General features: G+C 50.7%; 6 protein-coding genes across 6 annotated transcripts; 2 read left to right on the top strand and 4 right to left on the bottom strand.

Annotated features, from left to right (window-relative positions):
- Positions 1-74: 74 nt before the first annotated feature.
- GT037_001491 (het-domain-containing protein) lies at positions 75-5691 on the bottom strand (the record flags this gene model as incomplete). Its single annotated transcript, XM_038926538.1, has 8 exons — positions 75-524; positions 613-889; positions 1204-1714; positions 1769-2011; positions 2086-2320; positions 3375-4200; positions 4256-5067; positions 5125-5691. 8 exons carry the CDS (start codon positions 5689-5691, stop codon positions 75-77), a joined length of 3921 nt encoding a protein of 1306 aa, XP_038789830.1.
- A 602-nt stretch (positions 5692-6293) lies between these two features.
- On the bottom strand, positions 6294-8001 carry GT037_001490 (mfs general substrate transporter; the record flags this gene model as incomplete). Its single annotated transcript, XM_038926537.1, has 4 exons — positions 6294-6939; positions 6989-7249; positions 7297-7735; positions 7785-8001. The coding sequence occupies 4 exons, from the start codon at positions 7999-8001 to the stop codon at positions 6294-6296; spliced, it is 1563 nt and encodes a 520-aa protein (XP_038789829.1).
- A 916-nt stretch (positions 8002-8917) lies between these two features.
- Positions 8918-10269, bottom strand: GT037_001489 (glycoside hydrolase family 5 protein; the record flags this gene model as incomplete). The annotated part of the gene is made up of 2 exons (XM_038926536.1): positions 8918-9616; positions 9667-10269. 2 exons carry the CDS (start codon positions 10267-10269, stop codon positions 8918-8920), a joined length of 1302 nt encoding a protein of 433 aa, XP_038789828.1.
- Positions 10270-10961: 692 nt separating this feature from the next.
- GT037_001488 (six-hairpin glycosidase) lies at positions 10962-12549 on the top strand (the record flags this gene model as incomplete). The annotated part of the gene is made up of 4 exons (XM_038926535.1): positions 10962-11008; positions 11059-11146; positions 11212-11686; positions 11744-12549. 4 exons carry the CDS (start codon positions 10962-10964, stop codon positions 12547-12549), a joined length of 1416 nt encoding a protein of 471 aa, XP_038789827.1.
- Positions 12550-13461: 912 nt separating this feature from the next.
- GT037_001487 (uncharacterized protein) lies at positions 13462-15723 on the top strand (the record flags this gene model as incomplete). Its single annotated transcript, XM_038926534.1, has 1 exon — positions 13462-15723. One exon carries the CDS (start codon positions 13462-13464, stop codon positions 15721-15723), a length of 2262 nt encoding a protein of 753 aa, XP_038789826.1.
- A 1364-nt stretch (positions 15724-17087) lies between these two features.
- GT037_001486 (polyketide synthase) lies at positions 17088-25417 on the bottom strand (the record flags this gene model as incomplete). The annotated part of the gene is made up of 9 exons (XM_038926533.1): positions 17088-18260; positions 18318-22969; positions 23031-23850; positions 23900-24056; positions 24106-24196; positions 24252-24594; positions 24649-24917; positions 24979-25123; positions 25178-25417. Coding segments are annotated over 9 exons (7890 nt in total), but the record flags the coding sequence as incomplete, so codon positions are not given.
- Positions 25418-25592: the final 175 nt, after the last annotated feature.

Raw genomic sequence — 25592 nt, 5'->3', positions numbered from 1 at the left:
CGGGTCGCCAAAATCTCTCTTTTAACCAAAACGCTCTCAGCCCTCCGAACCGTCCAAAGCCACTGCGCAATACTCTAGATGAGATGCTTGCTCCTGAAGTAGGCACGAAGGTACACAACCTGCCAAGCCCCAAGCCCAACAAGCATACCCATGGTACCCAACGCAAACCACTTGACTCTCTCATTAGTGCTCTCATTGGTATCCCTAAGCTTCTGCTCGCGACTCCTCAAGTAATCCATCTCCGTGACAATCTCTCCAACAACCTCCTCGATCCTCCTGAGCTCCGCCTCAACGGGCTTCAGCTTGTCGGCGGCTCCAATGGCATTCCAGTCCTTGGCATCGGCGCCAATGTCAATGTCGAGCTCGACGTGGCGCGGGGTGATGGACTTGGAGGAGCCGGACGAGGTGAAGATGTTTTCGAAGCAGACGTCAAAGGCGGAGTCGGCGTGCGAGGTGAAGGCGTAGCGGTTCTCACCTACGACGTCTTTGGGACGGTGGTAGTCGTTGCCCATTGCGTCGCGGATCTAATTGGACATTGTCAGCATACATCCTTCTCATGTCCGCATTGCTCGCATGCGAGCATTGTTGCTGATTCTAGTCGTTGCAACGTACATGCATATCCACCCTCTGTCCATCCCCCCGATATCCGTCCATGATCACCGTGACAACAACCAATTGTTCCCTCGCAACAAAGTTCCTAATGCATCGCTCATACTTGGCGGAGTCGTGTGCTGCTACGGGGTGGAGATCGAATTTGAGGGCTGCGGTGAGGGGGAGGAGGGCGAGCAGCACGCAGCTGAGGAGACGTGCTAACCGGTCCATGGTGAGTATGTCGTATTTGTAGAGCTGCAGCGCTTGCAGGCTCGAGTTGTTTCGCGCTCTTGCGTGGCTTTGGGAAATGTACAGCTGTCGCGAGGGATGCGCGGAAGGACAGATGGTCCGATTGTAAGCTAGCGTTGAGTGGGGAAGGCGCGTGCGGACCCTGAGCGGCCATTGGCAGGAGCGTAGCGTACGCTCTCTCCATCATCACTTTTCACACTGCTAGGGCAGAAAGCATCACCATCTTCACAAAGTCATACCAGGGAGAATTGGAAGAAACAAATACATCATACTCGTCATAATTCGTTAACCTTGACGCCAGACTTGTCGCTGAGAATGCTCGCACCGTACGGTAGACTACACGTCGCCTGACAGCCCTTCTACCAGGCGGTAGTGCCACCATCCAACTTTAGATCATGCCCAGTCATGTAGCTGCTTGCCTTGCTCAACATGAACAAGCCCACAGCCTTGTACTCTTCCGGCGTGCTGAGCCGACCCAGCATACTGTTATTCTCCCATTCCTCGCGGTTTGCCTCGCCCTTGTCGAAGTTGGCCTGCACCATCGGTGTAACGATGTGACCGGGGCTCAAAGAATTGACTCGGATACCACCTGAGCCGTCTGGATTCTTCCTTCCCCACTCCATGGCTAGGTTCCGTGCTAGCTGTACCACCGCTGCCTTGGACGAGTTGTAAACAGGTGCGATGAAACCGCGATTGGCGATGGTTCCGCTCATGCTTGCGACGAGGCAGATCGATCCCTGGATCTTGTATTGCATCATCTGGCGGGCGCATTCTCGTGCTGCTAGGAACACGCCAGTGTAGTTGACGTCTAGCATCTTTTGGATGTCTTTCTTCTGGAACTCAATAGCCGGAGTTACTTGCTGGATGCCGGCGGCTGTAGGGTGAAATGGTCAGTATGTTACTTCTAACAGCATTGACTGACTCGTACCTGCAATAAGGCCATCGAGCCGTTGATGCTTTGACGCAATATCCCCGATGCACTTCCGCATTGCCTCCTCGTGCGTCACATCCACGTTATGGTACTCCAGACTGGCACCGTGATTGCTCTTGAGCCGTGTCTGGGCTTCTTGGAACGCTTGAGGAGGCTCTGGCAACCGATCGAGGCAGTACACCTTGCCACCAGCTTCTACGAGCCCTTCAGCCATGCATAGTCCTAGTCCACGACCTCCACCTGGTTATTCGTTAACACGGGCTACAAAAGCGTTTTATTTGCTCTGCACAAGGGAGGAGGACGGCATGCTGCACCTGTAACCACGAACACTTTCCCGTCGAGGTCGAACTGGCTGAATCTCTTTTGCCCAACACTCTCAGCTTTTTCATATGGAACTTGGGGGTAGGTTGCATCTTGGTGTGATGCGAGGGTTCGGCGTTGGAGCGGAGCTGTGAAAGGCTGAAAGCGGAACGCAGGCGGAGCTGGGCGTACGAATCGGCGAAGCAGCATCCTTGAGAAGCGAAGAGATGCCATTGTCGTTGTCGCTTTCTTGTTCGATGATGCAAATCGTATAGAAGATGAAATGAGGACAGATAAAGGGAGAATGGAATCAGTGTCTTGCAGTAAGAGTCGTGGCGTTCACAAGCTGACATGTATACGTTACACAGCAGGCATGATGTAATTGCAGCTCATACGCGTACCTTCCCCTTCCTTCACCTTGGCTTCCTTCCAAAGCATCGTGACTTCCGCGGCCATCCCGCTTCTCGATTCGTTGAGAAGCTATACGAAACCGCTGCAGCTGATCAAGGCCAAATCCTGGCAGCAAGCGCGTGACGACAGACACGGCACGAAATTTAGCAACGATTAGCTTACTTGACTCGCCACGCAAGACAAGAAGCAGCATCTCACGATGTTGGCACGCACATGCAGGCACGGCTGGCTGCGCGAGCTGAGTGGGTCTTGCCATGTTGCTAGCTTGCATCCGGCATCCGGAATGCGGGGCAGTGGAGCCACAGGGCTAGGCACTGGTAGGTCTGATTGGGTGCTGCGACTGGGCTGATTGGCTACGGAGGATGCCGCCAACACGACAGAAGTACATCATCCTGAGCAAACATCGGATTTCCGGTTCGTGTTGCATAATCTTAGATGGAGAATGCAAATTTTCCCATGATGATAGTCTAGCAGTCTAGTGGTGGCAGTGGGTTTTGCATTCTCCACTACGCGATAGGATTAACGTCAGGTTTTCGCCATGTCCCTTGCTTTTCCCTGTTACTTTGCTGACACAATAGCAAGGACGGTCCAACAAGCGACAGATCCTTTATGCGAGTACCAGAAGTTCCTTCTGAGGGTTCGCAGCTACCCACTGCTCTATATCAATACCATGCACGACACCGACACGTCGTGCTAGGCCCTGCCAGCGCTCGATAATGATGCCACTAACTTCCTGTTCCCTGCCTCCAAATTGCCAGGGCTGCCGCCAATCCCTAACTTTGATTTCTTCAAGATAAGAAAGTCCACGAGTTATTGCGATGAGGGCTACCTCGAGTTCCAGGCTCGCTTCTTCCTTAAATCTTGCTCCGATCATAGGGCAATTGATATGTACCTCAGGGAGATCGCCGTATTCAGTTGTTAAGGACAATCTTAGAGGCGCAATATGAGTCCAGAACATGAGCAATGTTTGCAGGCTTTCGTTAAGTGCGATGTGGAAGAGCGGCGCTTCTTCGACACAAGGCTCGGTAGGAAGAGGCGGTGCAGATGTGAGCTGGTTGTAAAGCTCGATAGAGCGGATACAGTATCCCTCGGTGCCGTTGTTGAAATCCAGTGGGCCCAGAAGAAGGACAGGATTTCCAGGTTCAGTGCATGAATGTATCTGCACAAGCGTCCAGTAGCCACGACGCATCGCTCTTCTGTAACCGCCGCTATCTAATGCAGTCCTTGAAGAGCTGACGTCGACTTTCCAGCCGATCCAAGACCAAGAAGGAAATCCGTTCCGCCGGCTTAGTGGGCCGGATTGGGGCGTTACCGACAAGAATAACGCTCTTGCAAACAAACGCAGTGGCATTCCCCATTCAAAGCCACCCAGTAAAACAGATTGTACGTTGATGACCCCAGAGAACGCATTGAGTACATCGGTATCGTAAGTCAAATTTCTTCCGATATAGAAGCTGAGTAGCTGAAGATAGTTCTCTTCATACTGCTCTATAAGATCGATTAATGTTGTATCCCCCCTTGGCAACTTTTGCAGAAAGCCGCAAATTTGAATACTGGACTCTTGATGTAGACTGGGTTGCTTCATCGGCGGAAGCGTTCTATACAGGTCGTCGCCAAGGGATATACTCTCGCACGCCACACCATTTGAACAGTAGAAGACTACTTCTTCGGCAAGGAATAGGAGGACTCGATGCGAAAGCACGAGCTCTTGGAAGGTCCTAGAAGAAAAGCGTGAGCACATCATATACATTGGGGCGTTGGAGTTTCGCTGACCAGCCACGAGAAGACCACTTGGTGCTTGAGACGTTTTCATCCAACGTTCTTTGAATGTTGTTGTGATCGACCAAGTACGACAACCCATCTACAGTAAAGCTTGGCTTGATTGGAGTAAATGGTGTGGACACTCCAGACAGACCCATACTTGAGTTTTGATCCAACGGGTTTTCAGCAAGATTCGTTCGTTTTTCTGCTGCCTGAACGATGGTTACGTAGGCATTGGAGTAGACAGAGTCCATGTTTTGAATCTGAAATATCTTGCCCTGTTCGTCGTCCTGGACGATGCAGAGCGCATCTACCCACAAATATGGGATATCTGCCTTCACACACACCTCAATCGCATCGATGATCACCTTTCTGATCGCTATATTGGTACGATCCAGTGAACCGGGTTCTTTCAGGACTTCTATGTTCTCTCGTTTCAAACAGTACTGTTCTCCCGAGCCCCAGGTATAGCTGAGTGCTGCATAGCGCACGGGCTGATCTTGCTGTACGACACATCGACTTTTGGTATCAATGAACCGAAGATCTTTTAGGGCCGATATGGAGTAGGTGGGGCTTGTGGTATGTTCATGCGTTCCATCGCACAACCCCAGCCATCCTATCACGAGATCGAAATTGACATTTGTGCCCACCCGGCGCTTCTTTAAGCAACAATGTGGTAAATCGTTGAGTTGGTAAGGCATCTCTTCCATGAAAGGGCGGATACAAAATGAAATTGGGGCTCCTAGATCATGTTCGTCGCCTGATAGGTAAACCTTGACACCGTTAGTTGCAGACCCTGCATTCGTCTCAAAGTCGGGCCAAGCCTGCCATCCCATTCATCAGTGATGGTAACACAACACATGTGATTATCATGAACTTACGTCAATGCATTGATGTTCTCCCCCGTCCTCGAACACTGGACCGCCCATGAGCAGAATTTCGAGGAATGCCGGATCGTTACCATCGTGTAACGTTGTGACTTCCCCTACTGCTTCTGCCTTATCCCACAATACATTGCAAAGCTGACATTGGTGGACCTGGTCCTTTCGAACTTGCCAGCGGAACCTAGGATCCTTCGCTAACCACTTTGCTTCTCGGCGTGCCCCTGCTAGAACTTCGAAACGAGGCCAGATCACGTCATCTTGAACGTTTTCTAGATTGCGGTAACGCAAATCGAAACCGGATATTCGCTGATCCCCGTTACGGATCTTCTCGCCCGCCCATCGAACTCCCTCATCCATCCAATGGACATCGCGCGTGTAGAAGTGTGTTCTCAACCAGTCAAAGCGCGCACAGCCTTTGCAAAGCTTATCTCGATGCATTCTGAGGATCCGAGTGTGGAGTATGTGATTAGCTCTTTTGAGCTCATAGTTCCGACCATCGTCCAAACCTCCATCTCCGTCTTTGTAACAGAGATATCGGGGTATATCGACATACTCGGATGTCATGTTGATTCTGTATTACAAATGTGGGGGATATCTGGAAGTAGCTCAGTCGTCGTGCTTCTATCCACTATTTAGGGTAAAGTGTGGGGCACTTGTGACGCCCAGACAACAACCACCAGGCAGCAGCTTTCTCGTAGGTGAAGCTATGTTGTGTTTTTAGCGGCTTTGTACATATGATAGCGAGAACGTGGACGTCAATCAATTAGATATGGATTGTGGAAACCGGTGTTTATCGAGTTGCTTGCAGGCTGCCTTTCGGCCAAGCGACCTCCGAAGCTCCGTCGCCGCATAACTGCCAAGCATAGTACATGGCGGGTATATAGTGGGCTCATCCCATCTTAGCTAGCTCGGTAGACTTGAACATACTCTCATCTCTACATATCACGTCCGGAAACGCCCCGATTTCTTGCCATACCTGATGGGCACCTTCGCACCTATGCCGGCGGTTCGTCTCGGCATTTATGACATGCAAGTTTGTACAGAGTCAAAAAGCTCACTACGTATTGTCGGGTACGTATCATGGTGACCGCTAAATATATATCGCATCATGGCTTTTGTATTTTGCTGTCAAAACTCCACCTTTACATCATAATCGATACTGCGCATCACTTCCTGACCTCTGCATGCTCGACTTCCGATGCCTCCTTGATATCCAGACCCGCCAAGTCTTCCTGATCTTTCGCTACTTCCCGAACCATCATACTTTGCTTCTTGTTCTCGCTCTTCTTATACAGATATTGCATGATCAAGAAAGTAGCCCAACATCCAACGATGAAGCAAATATTTACCGCGTAACCTTTGGTCCACTTTGGACCCTCGACAATGGGAAATACTGTGATAGGGTAGAAAGAGAAGACAGCCCAGCCAGCTGTCAACATAGCACCGACAGTGACAGCACGCGCCTCAGCGTCATCGCGCAGCGCCATGTTGATGAACGGCATAAGAATGGGCGTGACGGCGGCGGAGACACCGAGTAGGTAGTAGCAGGCAAAATGGTAGCCTTTGGGTATGTTCCAGATTAGGAGGGAAATGTTGGCGACGATGTAGATGGTTTGGACGATAGAAAAGATGGACCAAAGCGGGTAGACCATGCAGAGGGATGTTGCGAGAAGCGCGGCGAAGACGGAAACGCCCTGGGCGCCAGTGGGGATCGTGTTGATTTGTGGGACGGTGTATGCACCTGGGTACTTGGCAGCAAGATCTTTAAGCCAGATAGCCATTTGACCATGAGGGTAGGAAGACGAAAGGAAGCTACACACATGTTAGTATATCGTAACAAGTAAGATGCGTTGAGGCTTACAATGTATAGCATAGTACACCCATGTAAAACTCCCATCGCATGAATGTGCGCTTTGCGACGGTCCAACTAAGCTCTTTGCTAGGCGCAACACCGGCATTGGCCATGCGCGATCGAGCCAGTGCATGCTCTTTGGGTGTGAGCCACCATGGTTTTGCGCTACTTGGTAGACCGGGGAAGATGAGGTAGCCTGCAAGGGCGATGGGTAGAGAAATTACCCCATCGATTATGAACAGCCAACGCCAGCCTGACATGCCACCAACGCTTAACAATATTAGCGACTTTGACTAAACGATGAATAGATGACTCACCCGTTGAGATTTTTGTACGCCGCAGCTTGTAGGTAGCCACCAAACATTACAGCGATGTTGTTAGACACATACCAGACTCCTGTCCGTTTGAACACCTCTTCGGGCCTGTACCAAGAGCCAAGCACATAAGTCGTGCCAGATGCCACTGGCGTCTCGAGCAGACCAAGCAAGAACCGGGTACCGTAGATGTCGTTTCGGCTGCGCATCTGACTTTGGCAGAAGGTGACGATTGACCACAGCACTTCCATGGTCGGCAGATAGTACTTGGCAATCTTCGGTCGGGATAGCAATAGTAGGGACGGAACTTGGAAGACGAGATATCCGACATTATAGAAAGTATCGAAAAGCGAGTACTCGTTTCCGTAGAGGCTGAGTTCTTCTTTCATGCCTGATACGTAGGCGTTCTTGATGTTGGAGGAGTCGAGCCACTTGAGGAAGACTAGCGGCGTTAACATTATACATGTGATGGTGTCAGTAGGGCGTCTTACACATGAACGAACAGAATGTCAGAAGACAAGCATCCATCTTTCTGAGTAGCTTCCTCTCCTCCTCGGGATAGTGCTTAGGATACCATTCCCAGAGGTACATCCACGCCTTCCATGGCGACCTCTTTGGAGCTTCAGCGGGTGCGATAACGTTGGTATCGAACTCGCCAGTCCTATTGGCGACGCCAGCAGTCTCGTCGTTGGGCTGCGTGCTGGCCATGTTGACTCGCTCTTGTCAGACCAAAGTGTTGACGGCACAACCTCGGATGCGTATAGCAGAGTTGGGATCCTCGTGCTTATAACACTGACGGTCGTCGAAACCCGAAGAACAGGTGAATATGTAGCTCCCGCATGGCTCAATATCAAGGCTGGTAAGCGACTGGACGGATCCTTCACGGGCATCGGGTTATTGCTGGATACGGATGGTCGAGTGCGGGGGCGGGCATTTCTGGGGCAAACTCCACGAACGAGTGCTGAAGGGGGAAATGTTCCGTTGGCCAAGATATATCTGGCAATAGAGAGATAGACAAGAGCATGGGGAGACTGTGGGGTGATGGAATAAAGCTCAAGTCTTGGTCCTGGGAGTACGCATGGTGGTCCATGAGTCGTGCCAAGGCGTGTCTCTTGCAGCCACAGACACGCATTTTCGGCCCATTGTTCGCCTAAAAACGAATAGTAATCGTCGGAAAAACTTCCAATATGTATCAGCTTTGTACATATCGTATCTCCAAGTTCCTCCAAGCGACATGTGCAGATGCATGCGTGCTGGAAGACAGAAGTATGACGTCACGAACGAGCGCACTCACCTCAAGGGATGGCGCGCCTTCACGCGGCACATACGCGGACACCTTCTCACACAACTTCTGGCACGCGTCATTTCATGATCACACTGCCCTCTCGTCACTTCGAGTCGACGGAAGTATGTTGCACAAGTGTAAAGTGCCGATTCATCTTACAACAACCCGTTGGTACCGCAAAACGTTATGCATAACGACTGCGCAAACGTCAGATCGCACCGATCGTTACGCGAAGAACGTCATTCAATACAACATACACGCAAGAGACTGTAGGGGCTTTGATATCGTCCTATTGCTTTTACAGGTCGTTCCCTACATACTACATGCTATGCCCGTCCATCATCTCAACGCCTCAATCATCTTGTACAAGCTGTTCTCCAAAGTAATGGGCGATCGAATGGCAGTCCAATCATAGTTCAACAGACCCCAAGCCTCATCAGCCCCAATGAGCGTGTTCGGCGTTCTGTTCGGACGCGTCTGGAGATAGAAGCTACCCGACAGTTCCCAATGCTGCCAACTAACCTGGTATTCCTTCACCATCTCCACCAAGCATTTCGCGTAGGTGGTCTGGTTCCAGTAAGTTCCATTATGGATGAAACCCCATTCTGATATGACCATCGGGAAGGTGTATTTGGTCACTGGGTCGTCAGGGTTGACTGCTTGGAAACCCTTTTGATACCACTTCCTCTTGAAGGTTGCGCAATCGTCTTGGGTGGCTTCAAAGTCGTATTTGTGGATCTCCAGAACGATTTTGTCCTTCCAGGCAAAGCTGTCCGGGACGAACTTGGCGGTCTTGTTGGCAGTCGACGTGCCGGCAGTACCGTTGAGTGTCTTACCTAGAGGGATCGGGTCAATGTACGTATCGTATGAGAGACCAGAGAAGAAGATCAGAGCATCGGGATCCGCTTCATGGACGGCATCGGCAGCAGCAGTCATGTGGATGTACCACGTATACCAGTCGACAGGCTCAGCCACCTTGGCAGCACGCAGTTCATTGCGCAATCCTATCGATGCAAAAGTCGACCAGTTTTCCTTTCCCTAGGTTCGTCAGCATCTGTACCTTGATCGAGTTGTTCTCTAGTACTTACAAACTTAGTCATGAAAGCTAAGCCTCGCTTCCACTTCTCCACGTCGAAATCCTTCTCGCCGAACCAACCGTTACCGTCGTCGTCGCCGCAACACCAGAATGCCTTCGATACGTGGTTGTCCAAGTGGATGATCACGCCTTGGCGCGATAATTCCTTACCAACGGCATCCCACACTTGCAGGCGGGTTGTGTTCTTGGTGAACTGCGGATTCTTCTCCAAAATCGAGTTCAATACATCCGTTCCATTGGTTCCCGGAATTGCGTTCAGGACACTCTTCTCGAGAGTTTGATCTGGGCTGTTCTCGAGATAATCATCCACCATCTCGATGGCGAACGGCATACGGACTGAGTTGAGGCCAAGCTTGGGGAACCAGGATACAATATCTTCCACTGAAGAGTGTTGGAGACCTTCAGGGATCATGATTTCTTGGTGGCCGGGCCAATTTGTCGACATGAAATGGAAGACATCGCCGTTCGCATCGATGATGTCTCGTCCTTTCGTCGACAATGGGAGGGTTGAAGCTGCACGCTTCAACGCCGACGATGGCGCAGCAGCAGCAAGGGATACCAGCAGGAGTCCTGCAGTTGCATCTGCGAACCGCATCTTGAAGATGTGTAGAGTGAAGTATTGCTGAATCTGTTTTGTGCTATGGATGCCAGTGTCTTTATGCGGACTGGGTTAAGACTGATCGTATACATTCTAGCGCGCTTCGATATTGACGGCCATAGTAGTTCCGCATCTATCTCTTAGCAATTCTACTATTAACCCAGACTTCGAAGATACTACGGCGCGGGGAAATTAGTAGGAAGCCCAGCCCACACTGGACCTTACGACGCTGCCAAGGCTTGACAAACACGACGGTGGCAGGAAAGGATACCTCGTTTGGAAGGCCGTCCACACGTCCAAGAGTGTGCAATCACGAGCGCAAGCAAGGCACAAGAGTCAAGAAAAGAATGACGTGCTTGTAGCGGGCGTCGCCCTGAGCTTGTGCAAACGGCCGGGTAGCGGGCATCGGTACAATGCAGATCCCACATTTAGCCTACACCCCGACATTTGAACCTTCGTCGCGAGATAACCCGGTATGGATAATAGCCCCACACCAATACGCGCGACAGCTCACGCGTCGTCCGATGTAGGCTTTTTCGCAAGAAGCACCATCTTGGCTGTTCTTCGCTTTGCTCCCAAGCTCCTTCCTCTGCTCAACCGCGATCGAACGTTCTGTAGAGCCGCATCGTACACGAACACAATCTTGTATACGGCATACGTCATTCAAGAGTTACAACCGCGAACATAAAATGGGAGGCGCTGTACAGGAAATTAAGATGCCATCAAAGGTCGCAACGTAAGCGATGGCTCATGTAAACGTTTTAGGTTGATACTGAGTGTATCTAGCATTAAAGATGTCGACCTCAGCCAAATATACTCTGAGAGTGTATTGGCTAAGATCGTGCAAGTCGCACAACGAGGTTTGAAACAAGAGGTACGGTACAACCCATCTGCTTCAACAGGTGCACCTATATGAAGTGCTACATCTTACAACTCCAGGCACCCTTACAATCGTATCCCCATACCGTACCTCAAGTAGGCCCCGACGCAGGACGGTACGAAGAGCGGGAAGCAGACTTCTGGACATGTGGATTCTTTCCAGGTTGCATATACGCGCTTCTCGAACGCTCGATACGATACCCGCAAGCCATTGATGTCCCACAGCATATCCAATCACAAGTACGAGACCAGCTGTTGAAGCTAGGACAACACTATCGCGTTGCTATCAATCAGATGTCGAGTCGGACAGACACCCATGATATGGGCTTTATTGTCCAACCCGCATTGCAGAAAGACTGGGAGTTGACTGGCAACAAGGAAAGTCTGCAGTCTGTTGTCAACGCGGCATATGCGCTCGCATCGCGATACGATGATCGCGTGAAGGCGATCAGAAGTTGGGATGTTGCGATCAATGATCGTTACTCCATCACAGACATGTCAACAAACTTCCTCGTCATTATAGATAGCATGTGCAGTAAGGCATCAACCTGGCCCGTTCCTATATCTTATGTCGCTTACTCACATGTTATAGATCTCGACCTCCTGTACTTCGTTGGCCACATCAAGAATGACCAATCGCTAATCAACATTGCAACCCAGCACGCCGACTCGATCATACATGAGATTCTCCGCCCAGACTTCTCTTCGTACCACCTCGTAAACTTCGATCCACGTAACGGCCAACCACAAGCCAAGATGACCAATCAAGGCTGGAAAGACGATTCGACATGGAGTCGAGGCCAGGCCTGGGCGATCATGGGATTCGCGCAGACGTACTCATGGACGAAAGACGTGAAATATCTCGGAACAGCGATCAAATGCGCACAGTACTTTCTGGGGAGGTTAGAAGAAGGCGAAGGCAAGTGGCACCACCCCATGGTCCCGTGCTGGGATTTCGATGCGCCACAAGATAACCCAACAGAGCCGTTACGCGACGCATCCGCAGGCGTCATAACAGCCAATGGCCTTCTCATCATTCACCAATCACTCCAATCCCTCTCATCCACCGCTGCATCTCAACTGTCCGCCAACAGTGACACAAACTTCCTCGATATCGCACTCCATATCGTTTCGCAGACCCTACACATGTCTTACGACTCCGATCTAGCGTCCTTTGAAGCATCCGTCAAGGCTATGGTGAATGGGAATGGCGTTAACGGTGGCGCGACAGCATCGGAGCTGAAAATTAAAGAGACAGGTTTCGAGTGTATACTGAGGAACAGTACAACGAACTGGAATGAGCATGCGCACAAGAAATACGCGGATCATGGGTTGGTATATGCAGATTACTATCTTTTGGAGTTCGGAAACAAGCTACTGAGGGCAGGGTTGCTTTGAGTATTCAAGATATTGACATAGCTCGATCATGGAACACTTGCATAGAGATAAGGGAACGAACGCTTTGCCTGATTATGGTGGTCCTGCACGTTTGCGCCACTTTGGTGTGACAACAAGCGCGACCTCTTCCCCGCAATGAGCTGAAAGCGCAGTCATCGCCTTCGCTTTTCCCTTTCGTAAAGCCATTCAACATCATGAACTCATCTCCTCTTGCGATCTGTTCGAGGTCGTTGTATTGTATTTGTTCAACTAGATATCAATCGTCGTTTTCTTGGTTTCCCTATTCAAATGAACAGCTAGCAGCCCCGCACTGTATGCAGCCCCTCCTGAGCTTGGTCACTCGCTGACCGGTCAGCCTTCTGCCACGCCTACATGCAGCCACTTGCGACGATACTGGTCACATCTTTCCCTCTAGGACATGAGCGCACACGTATTGACTTACGTGCTTCGTTTGTAATCAATCGGTATACCAAAAACGCGAATTTCTAGGTTGAAGTACAAGTTGGCAGACTCTCATTGGTCGGTCACAAATCATTGGGGGCCAGAAACATGCGACAAAGGAACGCCACGAACATCGCAAGGCGACAGAACACGCGGCACCACAAGCTGACAGCTAGCAAGTGAGAGCATCAGGCCGCCGCTTGACCCCTAATAAATTCTCGCGTCGTCTTACGTCGACACATTGGTCACCCTCGTTTCTTCTTGCAACTTGAGCATCGCACACGCCATTGGCTTCACGAACCTATGGCTCCTCAAACGCCAGGCAAGAGTCGCAATTCACTTCGGGACAACAAAGAAACTGCAATCTCAGAATTATACTCACACGGGGGTAATGCGCAAGTGAACCATCTGAAACTACCCCAGCGTCAGTCACGCTTGCCGATCATAAGACCGCCGGAAGGCTGTGAGAAAATGGAGCCGAAGGACTTTAAAGATATTCATTATCGAGACCTTCCAACCACTACATCTATCCGGCTTCTTAGGATACATCCAGGGTCAGAGGATAACTCTAGAGAGAGCTACTCTGATTTCGAACTATTCCGTCCGCCGGTGGAATGCTCACTTATTGTGGTAGACCTCAACGACGACGTGGTATACGACGCCCTCTCTTACACCTGGGGTGATCCTTGCACCCTCTATCTCAGCACTCAAGATATCTCATCGCAAGACGCTTGGGCAGCACGTGCCTTCGATATCGAAGTGGATGGGAAGACAGTCTCAGTCAGCTCAAATCTGTACGCGGCTCTATTAGGGCTTCGTAGTCACTTGGCGCACCAAAAAGACCCCAGGTTCTCCGATGCACCTCAAAGCTCAGGCCTTTTCTGGATCGATGCCTTGTGCATCAACCAGAACGACCTAGAAGAGAAAAGTAGTCAAGTCATGATGATGAGTCGTATCTACCATCAAGCGCGCCTCGTTTTTGCATGGCTTGGCGGTGGTGACCGACTATCTGCTCAGGCGTTTCATGATCTCATCACTATTGTACAGCTTTGTCAACGGAAGAAACGAGATCCAAAAGAGTTGAGAAGTTTTGATATCTCATCCGATGAAACATACCAGAAGCTAGGGATATCAAAACTTGATTATACGTCCTGGATCGGTGTGTTTCTCTTCTTGAATCGTGCTTGGTTCAAGAGGGCTTGGATAGTTCAGGAGGTCGCACTTGCTCGGGAGCCGTGGTTCATGTGTGGCAGACAGCTGGGGAGTATTGAAGTTATCCTTAAGTCGTTTGAAATCTTGCAACAATCGAGGTGGCTTCATCAGCTGAGGGAGATGGCAGAGCCACTTATACAGAACTACCGGGCGGAGACTGATTTTAGCTCGGGTGTGACTTCAGCTAAGAGCTCTGTCAAACTTTATCGACCGAAGAAGACACACGTGCTGGACAGCACCCTCGGGTCCATTATCCGAGAAGTCAGAATTTCCATAGGGACATTCGATGGCTGGACCAGAGACGGATCAACTTTAAAGCGGCCAAGTTTGATGCAGCTTTTGGAATGGTATCGATACACGGAGTCTGGTGATGCCCGTGATAAAGTCTACGCTTTTGTGGGTCTTTCGTCGGAGCAAGAGACACGTCCTCTAGTGGTGAATTACCAGTTAAGTACCCGAGAAGTCTTCGTGGACGTAACGAGATATCTTCTTGGGCAATCGCAGAGCTTGCAGATATTTTCGGTAAAGAAATACCCTATTGATGCAGAACCGACACTCGACTTACCATCTTGGGTGCCGGATTTTACCGTTCAAAATCCAGTAAGGTTGATCAACGAACACAAAACCTTTGCTACCTCTAAAGGGCTTGGGTGGCTTGATCCACTATATCTGCCTGATAGTAGGCTTCAGTTGAGAGGTTTCAAGCTCGAGACGATCTTAAGTATCGGTGTCGCGTTCACGTGGGCAGCAATGCCAGAGTTGTCTCTGCTTCTGCAGAAGGTGAATCCACCGAAAGGGCACACAAGATTCGAGACCTTCTGGAGGACAATACTCTTGGACGTATTCGAAGAAAAGACACCTGCGCCCAGGGCATGTGGCAGCTCGTTCTTGGAGCTGCTTGAGCGAACTGTGCTCTACCGGCAGGTGTTCGCTGCATTTAGCTTACGATACGCTGAATATATGATTGGGATTCGGGACAAAGCTCAGGCGTCATTAGACGCTGCACCAGAAGACTTCCGTAGCCTCGCGGACTTTGAGAAAGCCAGGCTGCTATTGGGAGCTACATATACTGCCTTTCAACGCATCACTGGGCAGTGCAAAGAGATGGATAACATTGTTTTCCCTCCAGAATTTGTCGACTTCGAGGATCGGAGAGCTCAGAGTGGAGACAAGACGGAGGATGACTTGGTCATCGAGGCGTTCCATGACAAGCTGACGGACAGGATGAATCAAGCCAGAGTCAAAACCGAAGATGATGTTGATTTTCAGATCTCGGCGACAGCTACGGGAAGGCTACTATTTGTAACAGAAAGGGGTGATTTGGGAATGGGTCCTACAGTCTTAGAAGTTGGAGATGAGGTGTGGATCTTGCCTGGTGCTGACGTTCCTTTGGTCTTGCGTCCGTCCGCATCGTCGGGTGAGTACAGATTGGTTGGCGAGGCGTATGTTCACGGCATCATGCAGGGCGAGGCAGTTGCAGATGTGCAGGAAAAGGATTTAAGAGAAGTCATTCTAGTATGAATCTAGTAGTGATTGGCATTACGTTTGTCTCTTGAATAGAATAGTTGTAGCAGCCGTAACTTCGTGAGTGTCTTCCTAAATTTGGTAAAATGCTACTGGAAGCAAGGTTGCTTTGAGTAGCCAGCGGAGGGAGATAGTGCGATCGAAGTATACTAAGCACCCTGAACAGAAGATTGAACTGATCACGGGAAATGAAACGCGCCGTTATCTTCAGTAGAGTGAGGGCTCTTCCTCAGATGATGCCAAATCGATGCTCAATTCTGATGAGCTGAAAAAGCACGACTACGCCTGCTGCTTGGCTTTACAGAGCTGACCTACTTCCTTTCTTACATCGTATTGGCCTTTCAGCGGCGAGATGCGATCCTTGTAGACAGCCCACGAGCGATTAGGTTGTGTACGAATGGAACCCAAACAGACCCTGGATGCAGTCACGCGAATGTGGTTACCCCACATACGCTTAGGGATCGCCGGCCGTGGAAGCTATAGGATTCAAGTTGCGGACAAGGGCGACGTATTTCGTATAGCTGGCAGTGATCGGGATTCCTCTACTCCAGTCAAACCTCCATTGTTGCAGTCGCCTTCGTGCAAAGGACATGCTTACACAATGTCACTGCTCATGGCTTCAGCGTGGAGTCCGTGCCTCAACGCTCAGATCCTGGCTCAGCGTGCACGTTGTCAAGAAAGAGCCATCTCATGTTGTTATTGGTACCTTCCATGCCCACTAGCGTGATGCCTACCTAGTGAGAATCCTCATCTTTTCTTCTTTAGAACTTTCACCCCCGCACCTACACACATATACATTCTTTTGCTAACATGTCAGACGTATCAAAGACGTCTCCGGGATTGAGGAAGGCGGTCCGCGAGTCCCTCAGCCGATTCGACTAGATCAGCTGGAGTGTCACCACCTTCCTCTCGGCCTCGGGCTGGTCCCACTCCCGCGCGCTACCCGCAGCGCGTGGGGTTGATCGCGCGTATACTACTACCTACAGCGCGAAACTGCCACGCGCAATGACGTCGATTCATCGTCGAATCTCGCGCAATCGATGGCGCTCATCTCGCCTACTCTATTGAGAATATTATATCCACATCGCCCGCCTCTCCGGACTCCCTAAGTGCCTCAAAAACCGTCGAATCCACCGGTCCTGCCGCCCGATGACCTCTTTCCTCCCGCCCCAAACGACGACATACCGTGGTCAGCTCGTAGGCCAAATAAAGTACGGCAAAGTGAAGCTATATTTAGCTTAAGCGATGAGCACGGTGATCATAGTGGATGAAAGACGAGGCCCGCCTGATCAAAATGTAGTGCGATAGTTTGTTCTGGCACAGGTACGGATCTGCTCTGGCAACCTGGAATTCGACAAAGCTTATGCTTTGGCTACCGTCTTCCTGATCTGGCTGTTCTTAGTCACCAGCTGCGCGATAGCCAGAATCGACTTTCCGCTCATCAACTCGAACACCGGCACATCCGCCACGAACTCCTTTGTGATCCAATTACGAATTTCCACCGCAACGAGCGAATCCACTCCGTACAAATGTAGAGCCTTGTCGGTATCTACGTCTTCCAAAGACATGGACAGTGCACGTGCTATCTTCCTTACCAAGGATTCGACGACGATGCGATCCATCTCCTCCACACTCTCGGCTTGTCGAAACAGGGCTGCCGAGTTCACACCGTTTGCTTGCATGGAGCTGCTCGCCATGGCTTCTGTCTGAACAAAGTAGGCGAAGAGGGATTGGTGCATATGCTCCATGGGCATGGTGCCGTTGTCGAGGGCCAGATCTGCCGGCGTGGTGATACCCATGGTTACTTGACCATTGATGGTTGAAAGATTTGGCGGGTGCTCAAGGTCGCAAAGGATATCCATGAGTGCGAGGAACTCTGCTTCGTCGATTGCTCTCAAACCTTCATACCTCTCCAAGGTTTTCTTGACGCCCTCATTTTCCGCCACGAAGCCAACCGTACTCATCAGACCGAGGTCAATCGACACTGCCTTTCGTCCCTGGGACTTACGAAACGAAGACAGTGCATCTTGGAATGTGCAGCCTGCTGCGTAGTTGGATTGACCAGCATTGCCAAGAACACCAGCAGCAGATGAGAGCAGGATGAAGAAGTCTAGGTCATTCGGGAGTAAAGCATGAAGATTCCACGACGACTTGACTTTCGAGTCGATGGTCTTTTTCCATTGAGCGTGCGTCATGTTGTCGAAAATCGAATCTTGTAGAACCATGGCCGCATTTATGCACCCACGAATTGGACCTACGACTGGTGCACACTCATCAAGCATCAGTTTGAGTGAAGCCATATCTGAAACGTCACAGCTTGGCGTTAGAATAGTGACTCCCGATTTGATTGCGTCGATCACAATCTTGAAGGCAGCTTCGCCGCGAGGTCCTGATCTGGAGGGCACTATCAATTGTTTTGCGCCTCTCGATATCATCCAGCGGAGGATGGAACGTCCCACGCCCCCCAAACCTCCGACGACCAGATACGCGGCTTCGGGATCGAATGTCCAGGCAGGTCGGTTTATGAGATTTTTCTACTATGCGTCAGCCAGAACTCAAATGCTAGGAAAGTATCCATGACTTGCCGGTACCACATCGCCATGGCCCAGCGTGACAATAACACGTCCCGTGCTTCTACCGGTTTGCATGTACCGGAAGGCGTCTTCGATTGCCGATACTGGAAACTTGTTCAATGGTGTTGGGCAGACGATTGCCTTTTCCTGGACTAAGTTCATTGTCTTGTGGAAGAGCGCTCTTGACGCTTCTGGCCGGTGGAAAGCAAGGTCGCGAAGGTCGACTGCGGAGAAAGTCCTGTTGTGTGCGAAACTCGCCATGGGCAGCGGTGAGTTTGCGTAGATGTCGGCCTTGCCTATCTCAACGAATCTTCCATACGGAGCGACACATTCCCATGATGATTTCTGACCTTCGCCAACTAGTGAGTTTAGCACCACATCTACCCCATATCCGTTGGTGACTCGCATGATGCCTTGAGCAAAGCTCAGATCTCTGGAATAGAAGATGTTGGTAGCTGGAATACCATATCTCTTGATAAGCAACTCTTTCTTATGATCATAACCCACAGTAGCGTAGACTTCAGCACCGAGCATTTGGGCGACTTGGATCGCGACCTGTCCTGTACCGCCGGACGCGGCATGGATGAGTATCTTCTCACCCTTCTGAAGGCGTGCTACATCCACGAGAGAGTGCCACGCCGTCATTACTGGGTTAATGACTCCACAAGCCTCCTCCAAGGAGAGCGTGTCCGGAACCTTGATGGCATCTCCCTCATCGCAATACACATACGTGCGCATACAGCCAAACATTGACGTACTCACGCGATCTCCAGGACGTAGCTGGGTACATTTGGAACCGACCCTTCTGACTTTACCGGCGCAATCCGTGCCGAATTCGTTTTCATCCAGCCGGCCAAGTGCACCGAATACATCGCGGAAGCCGACGGCCCAGGCTTGGGTCTCAATCTCAATCTCTGTTGGACCGAGCTCCGTGGGGTACTGGTCTTCGATGAAACACAACGATTCGAGAGAGCCTCGCGACGCAACGTGTAGTTTTAGAGGTGGCCCTGGGAGCCATACTTCGTGTCTCGTGATTGGCAACATGCAAGCTACCACATCCCTATTGAGGCCAGCTTCGAAGACGAGACGACCAGTCATAATCTTTCCGTCCCGAACCGTGTACTCTAGCTCAGGGGACGTGTCCTCAAATGCTGAGCGGAAAACTTGTACGATGCACTGCTGACAGACTTGGAGGTCGGAAGCGTCGTGCTCCAGAGTGAGAGAGATGATCCTCTTGCTATTATTCTCGGCTCGTATCACTCTTAGTAAACCGTCCTTGATACTGGTACATGGCGAAAATTGCTGAGATGTGAGCGCTGCAGTCACCCAGAGCAGGTGTTTCGACTGTTGCAACCAGGTCTGAATCAGTCGGAACTCATCTTTCGACGGCTCGGCCAAGATTGATCCTTGCATATCTGCGAGGAATAGGATACAATCTGTTGGACCAACTTCCGCTTCAGCGATGTGAGAAAGCGTAAAAACGATCACTTGACAAGTAAAGGAAGCAGATATCGCAGTCGACACCGCTCGGGCCAGATTTTCCTGCCGCTCGTCATCATTATTGATGATGAGCAACACCCTCGAGACCTCAATTAGTGCTTTCGGTGTCTTCTCGGCTGTGGAAGTGATGATAGTCACGTAGTTCGCTTTTGGGTCCTCATAATCCTTTACAAGCAACTCGTTGCCAGTAAACCCAGTCTTTTTCAGCAGAACATCCCACTGCACCTCAGTGAGCGTCGGACACCATTCGCGGGACGTTTCCTCGGCACACCACCACCCTGGAAGCACACCAAAACCAAAGCTCATAGGGAAGCATTCTGGAGCTTGTGTAATCTCCAGGAAGACAAGCTGGCCGCCGGGTTTCAGTGCACGCCGAAGATTGCGCATAGTTTTAGCCAGGTTCTTGGTGGCATGCAACACACTGCCCGCAAAAATCATGTCGCACGATCCGGGCTCGATGTTCGCACTAATGTCGCTTTCGAGGTCGATGGTCTTGAAGGTCATGCGACTCCCGTAGTTCGCGAAGCGCTCACGAGCCCCTTCGAAGTAGGCGGGTGAGATGTCGGTGTAAACGTACTCGCGGAAGGAAGTGCCACCGGTACGTTGTTCAATTTGGTGTAGCATCGTCAAGATCTGATTCGTCATGCCGCCGGTTCCCGCTCCAACTTCAAGAATCTTCTGATTAGGGTTTTGGTGCACGGTCAGTTCAAGATAGCTGAATAGCTTCTTATTGCATGTGCGGCGGAAGAAAGCATCATACAAGTCGTGAGCTACAGGTGTCGTGAAGAGTAGACCAAGTGCATCAGTCTCGCCGCGGATAATTGAAGGCAAGTTGTCGAGCACTTCAAGACACAATCTCCAGGATGGTCTACTCTCTCGAAGGCGTTCAAGCCTCAAGCCGAGCTCTGCATCGCTAACTTCATCCGCAGCTTTGCCTGGCGTTTGCCGGAGCTGTCGCTCGATCCACATCACGAATCTCTTGAGATGAGTAGGTGTTCCTGGTTCCACCAAACCTTGGAGTTGGGGAAGAATGCGTTGGAGTCGTGCGCGGATAGCATCTTCCAACGAGATGCAGTATTCTATCTCCGAGGTTTCGTCATCCTTGTTGTTCGACCTGCAGTGTTCAGAAAGTTGTTGCTTGGTGAGCAGAGATAGCTGCGGCTTCCAATCGATGCTATGGACCAATCGTTTTTGATCACCATCTGCGGATGCCTTGCCGGCGACGGCTGACATGCCAAGGTGTTTAGCGTCGCAGAGCAGTTGTCCAGGTTCACTGAAAGCCATCATAGAGCAGTTTAGCCCGGTCATTTGTATGTTCGGCTTCGCCTGGGTCATGATCCGAATCGAATTGGTTTGTGGATGCTGCCACCCCGTTGCGGAAACCCAGAGGTCGCGCATACTACTTGGAACGAATGTCGAAAGCTTCTTGGTCATTCCTCCCGAAGGCGCTGTGCAGCACAGCTGCAGGCAGTTGTCGAGCACAGTTGGATGCACCACGCCCTCATAGGGCTCTTCAGAGTTGTCGACGCGCGATACACAGAGCTCACTCCCGTCCCAGAAGATGTCTTTCGAAAGAGCGAAAGCTTCACCATATGAGAGACCCTGTCTGTCTAGCCATTCATAGAAGTCTTGCGAATCGATACGCTTGGTACACGAAAGCTTTGCTTCCTTGTAGCGGCTGACGCATGTTTCCGCGGTTTCACGTGCTTCAAGTCCTCCGTCAACTTCGGATGTGGCACCCGTCTTAGGCTGAGCATGAACGGTAGCCTTGAAACACTCCGTCCATCTTCCACTGTCATCGATCGAAAAGATTACGACATCGAATCGCAGGGCTTCTCGCTCGTAAGCCGCCTTGATTGGACGCAGTTGTGTCACAACCTCGGTCTTTCGTTCCGTGTCGACAAATATTGGAGTCGCAAATGTGGCTTCCTTGACCAGAAACGCGGATAGTGTCTGGTGCGACTGCACTGTTTGTTTTACGGCTTCGAGCGCCATGACGATCATACCAGCCGCAGGAAACACTATGACGCCAGATACGACATGTTCCGCAATCCAAGGCATCTCTTGGGTAGAGAGCATCTTGCGCCATCGCGGTTCAAGTGGATTCCAGTCGGTCACACGTATGCCAAGTACACTTCTTGGAGCAGCGCCGCGCAGACGCCAGTCACGGCTTAGTCGGCTTTCAAACCAATGCTGTTGAGTACGATCGAACGGATACTTTGGTGTATCCGAGAGTAGCATGGGCAAGTTTGAGCTAGCTGTGTATCGATTGACTGCAGCGATGGAGACAGGGTAGCCACGGGTGAAGAGATGACCGGCTACTTCCATTGTTGTCTTTATAGGTGACACAAGCTTCGATAAGATGGATACATATGCGAAGGTCCTGTAATTCGGCACCTGGCTTAATGTCTCCTTGATGGGTCGCCGTAGTGCTCCGTGGGGGCCGACTTCAATGTAGTCGGATATCGCTTTGATACCATCTAGCTTCGGTGCAGCTATTGCGAGATACTGGAGCGCATCGAGGAAGCGCACTGGCGAAGTAAGGTTGTCGGCCCAGTATTGTGCCGTACACAAGTCTGTTGCGGTTACTCTTTGTCCTGTGACTGAAGACACCATCAAGGTAGCACAAGATCCAGGTGTAGACTCAACGAGATTGCTCAGGCACGAAACGTATTCCTGGGCCATCTCATTCATAACCGCAGTGTGGTATGCGATTCCAGTATTCAGCTTCTGTGCGAATATGCGGTCGTCATCCAGATGACATTTCAGTGCATCGACGTCTGCTTCAGGCCCCGCCAAAGTCACATTCGAAGGACTGTTGACGCAGGCTACTCGGATATTCGCGTCCAAACGATACTTGTCAATGTATGCACGAACTTGGCCTTCTTGAAGATTGGCAGACATCATGGCTCCAGTCTTAATGGAAGCTGCCAACTGCGCAGCCAACTGGCCACTCAGCCTACCCCTGTGATATGAAATCCTGCAGGCAGACTCGAGAGACAACGCACCAATAGCGTATGCAGCCGCAATCTCACCGGATGAGTGGCCAACGACAGCCACCGGAGCAATGTGGAAGCTTTTCAACAACTCAACAAGGGCTATTTGGAGAGCGGTGCATAGGGGTTGACTGAACTGCGGGAGATTGATCCTCTCTCCGCTTTTCATCTCATCTGGTATCATTGGTCAGCTATGCGCGTATTGTGTGTGGAGGGCCGACGCAAGGCAACATACCGAATAAGGACCATTCAGCCCCAGTGCTCTGGAAAACGCGATCGGCCTGAGTCAGAACGTCCTTGAACACAGGATAATCAATAAGTTCGAGCCCCATTTTCGCATATTGGGCACCTTGGCCCGTGAATACGAAGCAAAGCTGTGGCTCCCCCAACGATCGTACGCAGTTCAAATTCGGCAGGCCTAAACTCAAAGACGATGAGTCCGAATCGGCGACTATGAATGATCGCATGGCCATTGTGTTTCGACGCGCCGCGAGAGTATAAGCGAGATCATCCAGCATTCTGGGCGCTCCAACTATGCTGCGATCGTAGTATTCTGCGTATTGCTGATGGATTCGCTTCAAGGCCGCTTCGTCGCGGGCAGTGAAGACTAGAATCTGGCGGTAGTTTGAAGATGTGCCGTTCGATACAGTATTGCCGTCGGTCTTCTTCTCTGAGCCCTTGGTCGATTGGGTTTCTGTTTCACCAAGGATTGCTGACAGCCCATTGGTAGGCGTCAAAGTCACGACGTCAGCAGATGATGAAGTCAGGCCGTTAGCTCTCGCAGCATCATCGATAACAGAAGTTGGTCCGTCGACTTTCTCTTCCGATACTGATCCCATCACTTTCACCTTGTTCTGACGGTGTCCGTTCGACGTTGCTGGCAGCGCGACTCTCGGTGTTACGATGCTACGGAGACTGTCTCGGAAACTAAGCGTTTCAAGTGTATGATACGCATCGTCGAGAATAGCGTGAGCATTCGAGCCACCAAACCCAAACGAGTTGACGGAGATTCGACGCAAGCCTTCACCTGGCCAACGAATACAAGACCCTGGGACCTTGCAGCTGTCAGTACCAAGTAGACTCAAATTGCAGGACTGCCATTACCTGGATGTTATGTCGTTTAGCATTGACTTTCGTGTTCAGTCTCTCAAACAGCGCGTTCGGTGGTATGAAACCTTTCTCAAGAATGAGGATGGATTTGGCAATCCCGGCCAGTCCACTTCCACCCTCAAGGTGTCCAATGTTGGTCTTGACAGACCCACTTCATAATTGTAAGTAGATGTGCACTTAGATTTGGGAGGTTGACTGACACAAAGAGAGGCGCTTTGGGCGAGCGAGCTGTTCTAAAGACAGCACCAAGAGCTCTCATCTCCATGGCATCTCCGATCTGCGTTCCGGTTCCTGAACTCTAAGTCAGAAGATCATACCAAAGTCTGCGGACATTGCAGGGACTGACCGTGAGCTTCTATGTAGCGTGTCGATTCGAATCCAAGATTGCAAGTCCGGTATGTATATCGGATAAGGTTCTCTTGCGACACCGAACTTGGTTGGGTGATCCCTGGTGTTCGGCCGTCTTGATTTGATCCTGTGCCTCGAATGACAGCACGTATGTTGTCCCCGTCTAAGATTGCCGTGGACAACTTTTTGAGAATCATGACTATGACACCCTCGCCTCTGCTGTAGCCGTTCGCGCGGTCGTCAAAGCTGTGACAGATACCGTCAGGCGACAGCATGTTCATATTACTCAGATATAATGAGTATTCGGGGTCCAACATCAGGCTTGATCCTGCGACAAGCACCTAATGGGGTATCAGTATGTCATCATAGTGCAGCATGGGTTGAGAAGTCTTTACCGTAGAAGTTTGACCTGATCGGATCGACTGGCAGCCAAGGTCTACTGCGATCATGCTTGAGGAACAAGCCGTATTCAGTTGCATGGAGGGACCCTTCAGATCGAAGTACCAACTCAATCTGTTGGCCATGATGGAGACTGATATACCTGTCGCCGTAGTCATTGGTGCGTCATCTGGATCTTTTGAGATCATCCTGTGATAATCGCTTTCCATCGTGCCAACAAACACGCCTGTTTCAGTCCCAGCAATGCGACTGAGTGGGATCCCGGCTGAGCCTGTCAGAACACACTCGAGAAAGTGTGTAGCAAGATTAGACAAACAGTAACGTACCGTTTTCTAGTGCATGATAAGATGTTTCCAACAGCATGCGTTGCTGTGGATCCATCGCCGATGCCTCTTTGGAGGATATAGAGAAGAACGGAGCATCGAAACTGGCGAGGTTTTGTTCTAGAAAGTGTCCTCGGGTCGAGTTTAACTGTGTATCATTGTGTTAGAACCGCGCATCTTGCATTCCTCGGTCTGAACCTACGGTGTTGAGTGCAGCCTCAGGTGATCTTGCAAACGCATTGGCATCGACTCTCGACTTAGGCCATTCTGTCATCACACTTTGACCTTGCTCGAGTATGCGCCAGAAGCTTGCTTCATCCTCTATATCCTGAGGGAGCTTGTATGCAAGTCCAACGATAGCGATGGGTTCCATGGCGGATAGCTGACTTGAACTTTTTTGAGCTTGGGGATCTGATATGAGGAAATTGAAGTATGAATGAGTGCTAAACTGATTTGGTTTTTCAATTTGGCGATATGATTATGATGGTGTTAAGTCGATATGTATTCGACAACGAGAAACTATCGGATATGTCTACAAAAGATGTTCGTATTTGTAAGTCGAACTATTGCCTGGAAGTCTCTACTTCGATTGACGTATGAATCATCTTTGCCGCCCG

The sequence above is a fragment of the Alternaria burnsii genome (genome assembly GCF_013036055.1).
Source record: "Alternaria burnsii strain CBS107.38 chromosome Unknown 750, whole genome shotgun sequence".
Classification (NCBI taxonomy): domain Eukaryota; kingdom Fungi; phylum Ascomycota; class Dothideomycetes; order Pleosporales; family Pleosporaceae; genus Alternaria; species Alternaria burnsii.
The sequence above is the reverse complement of the archived record's forward strand: the minus strand, read 5'-3'. Positions and strand labels throughout refer to the sequence as shown.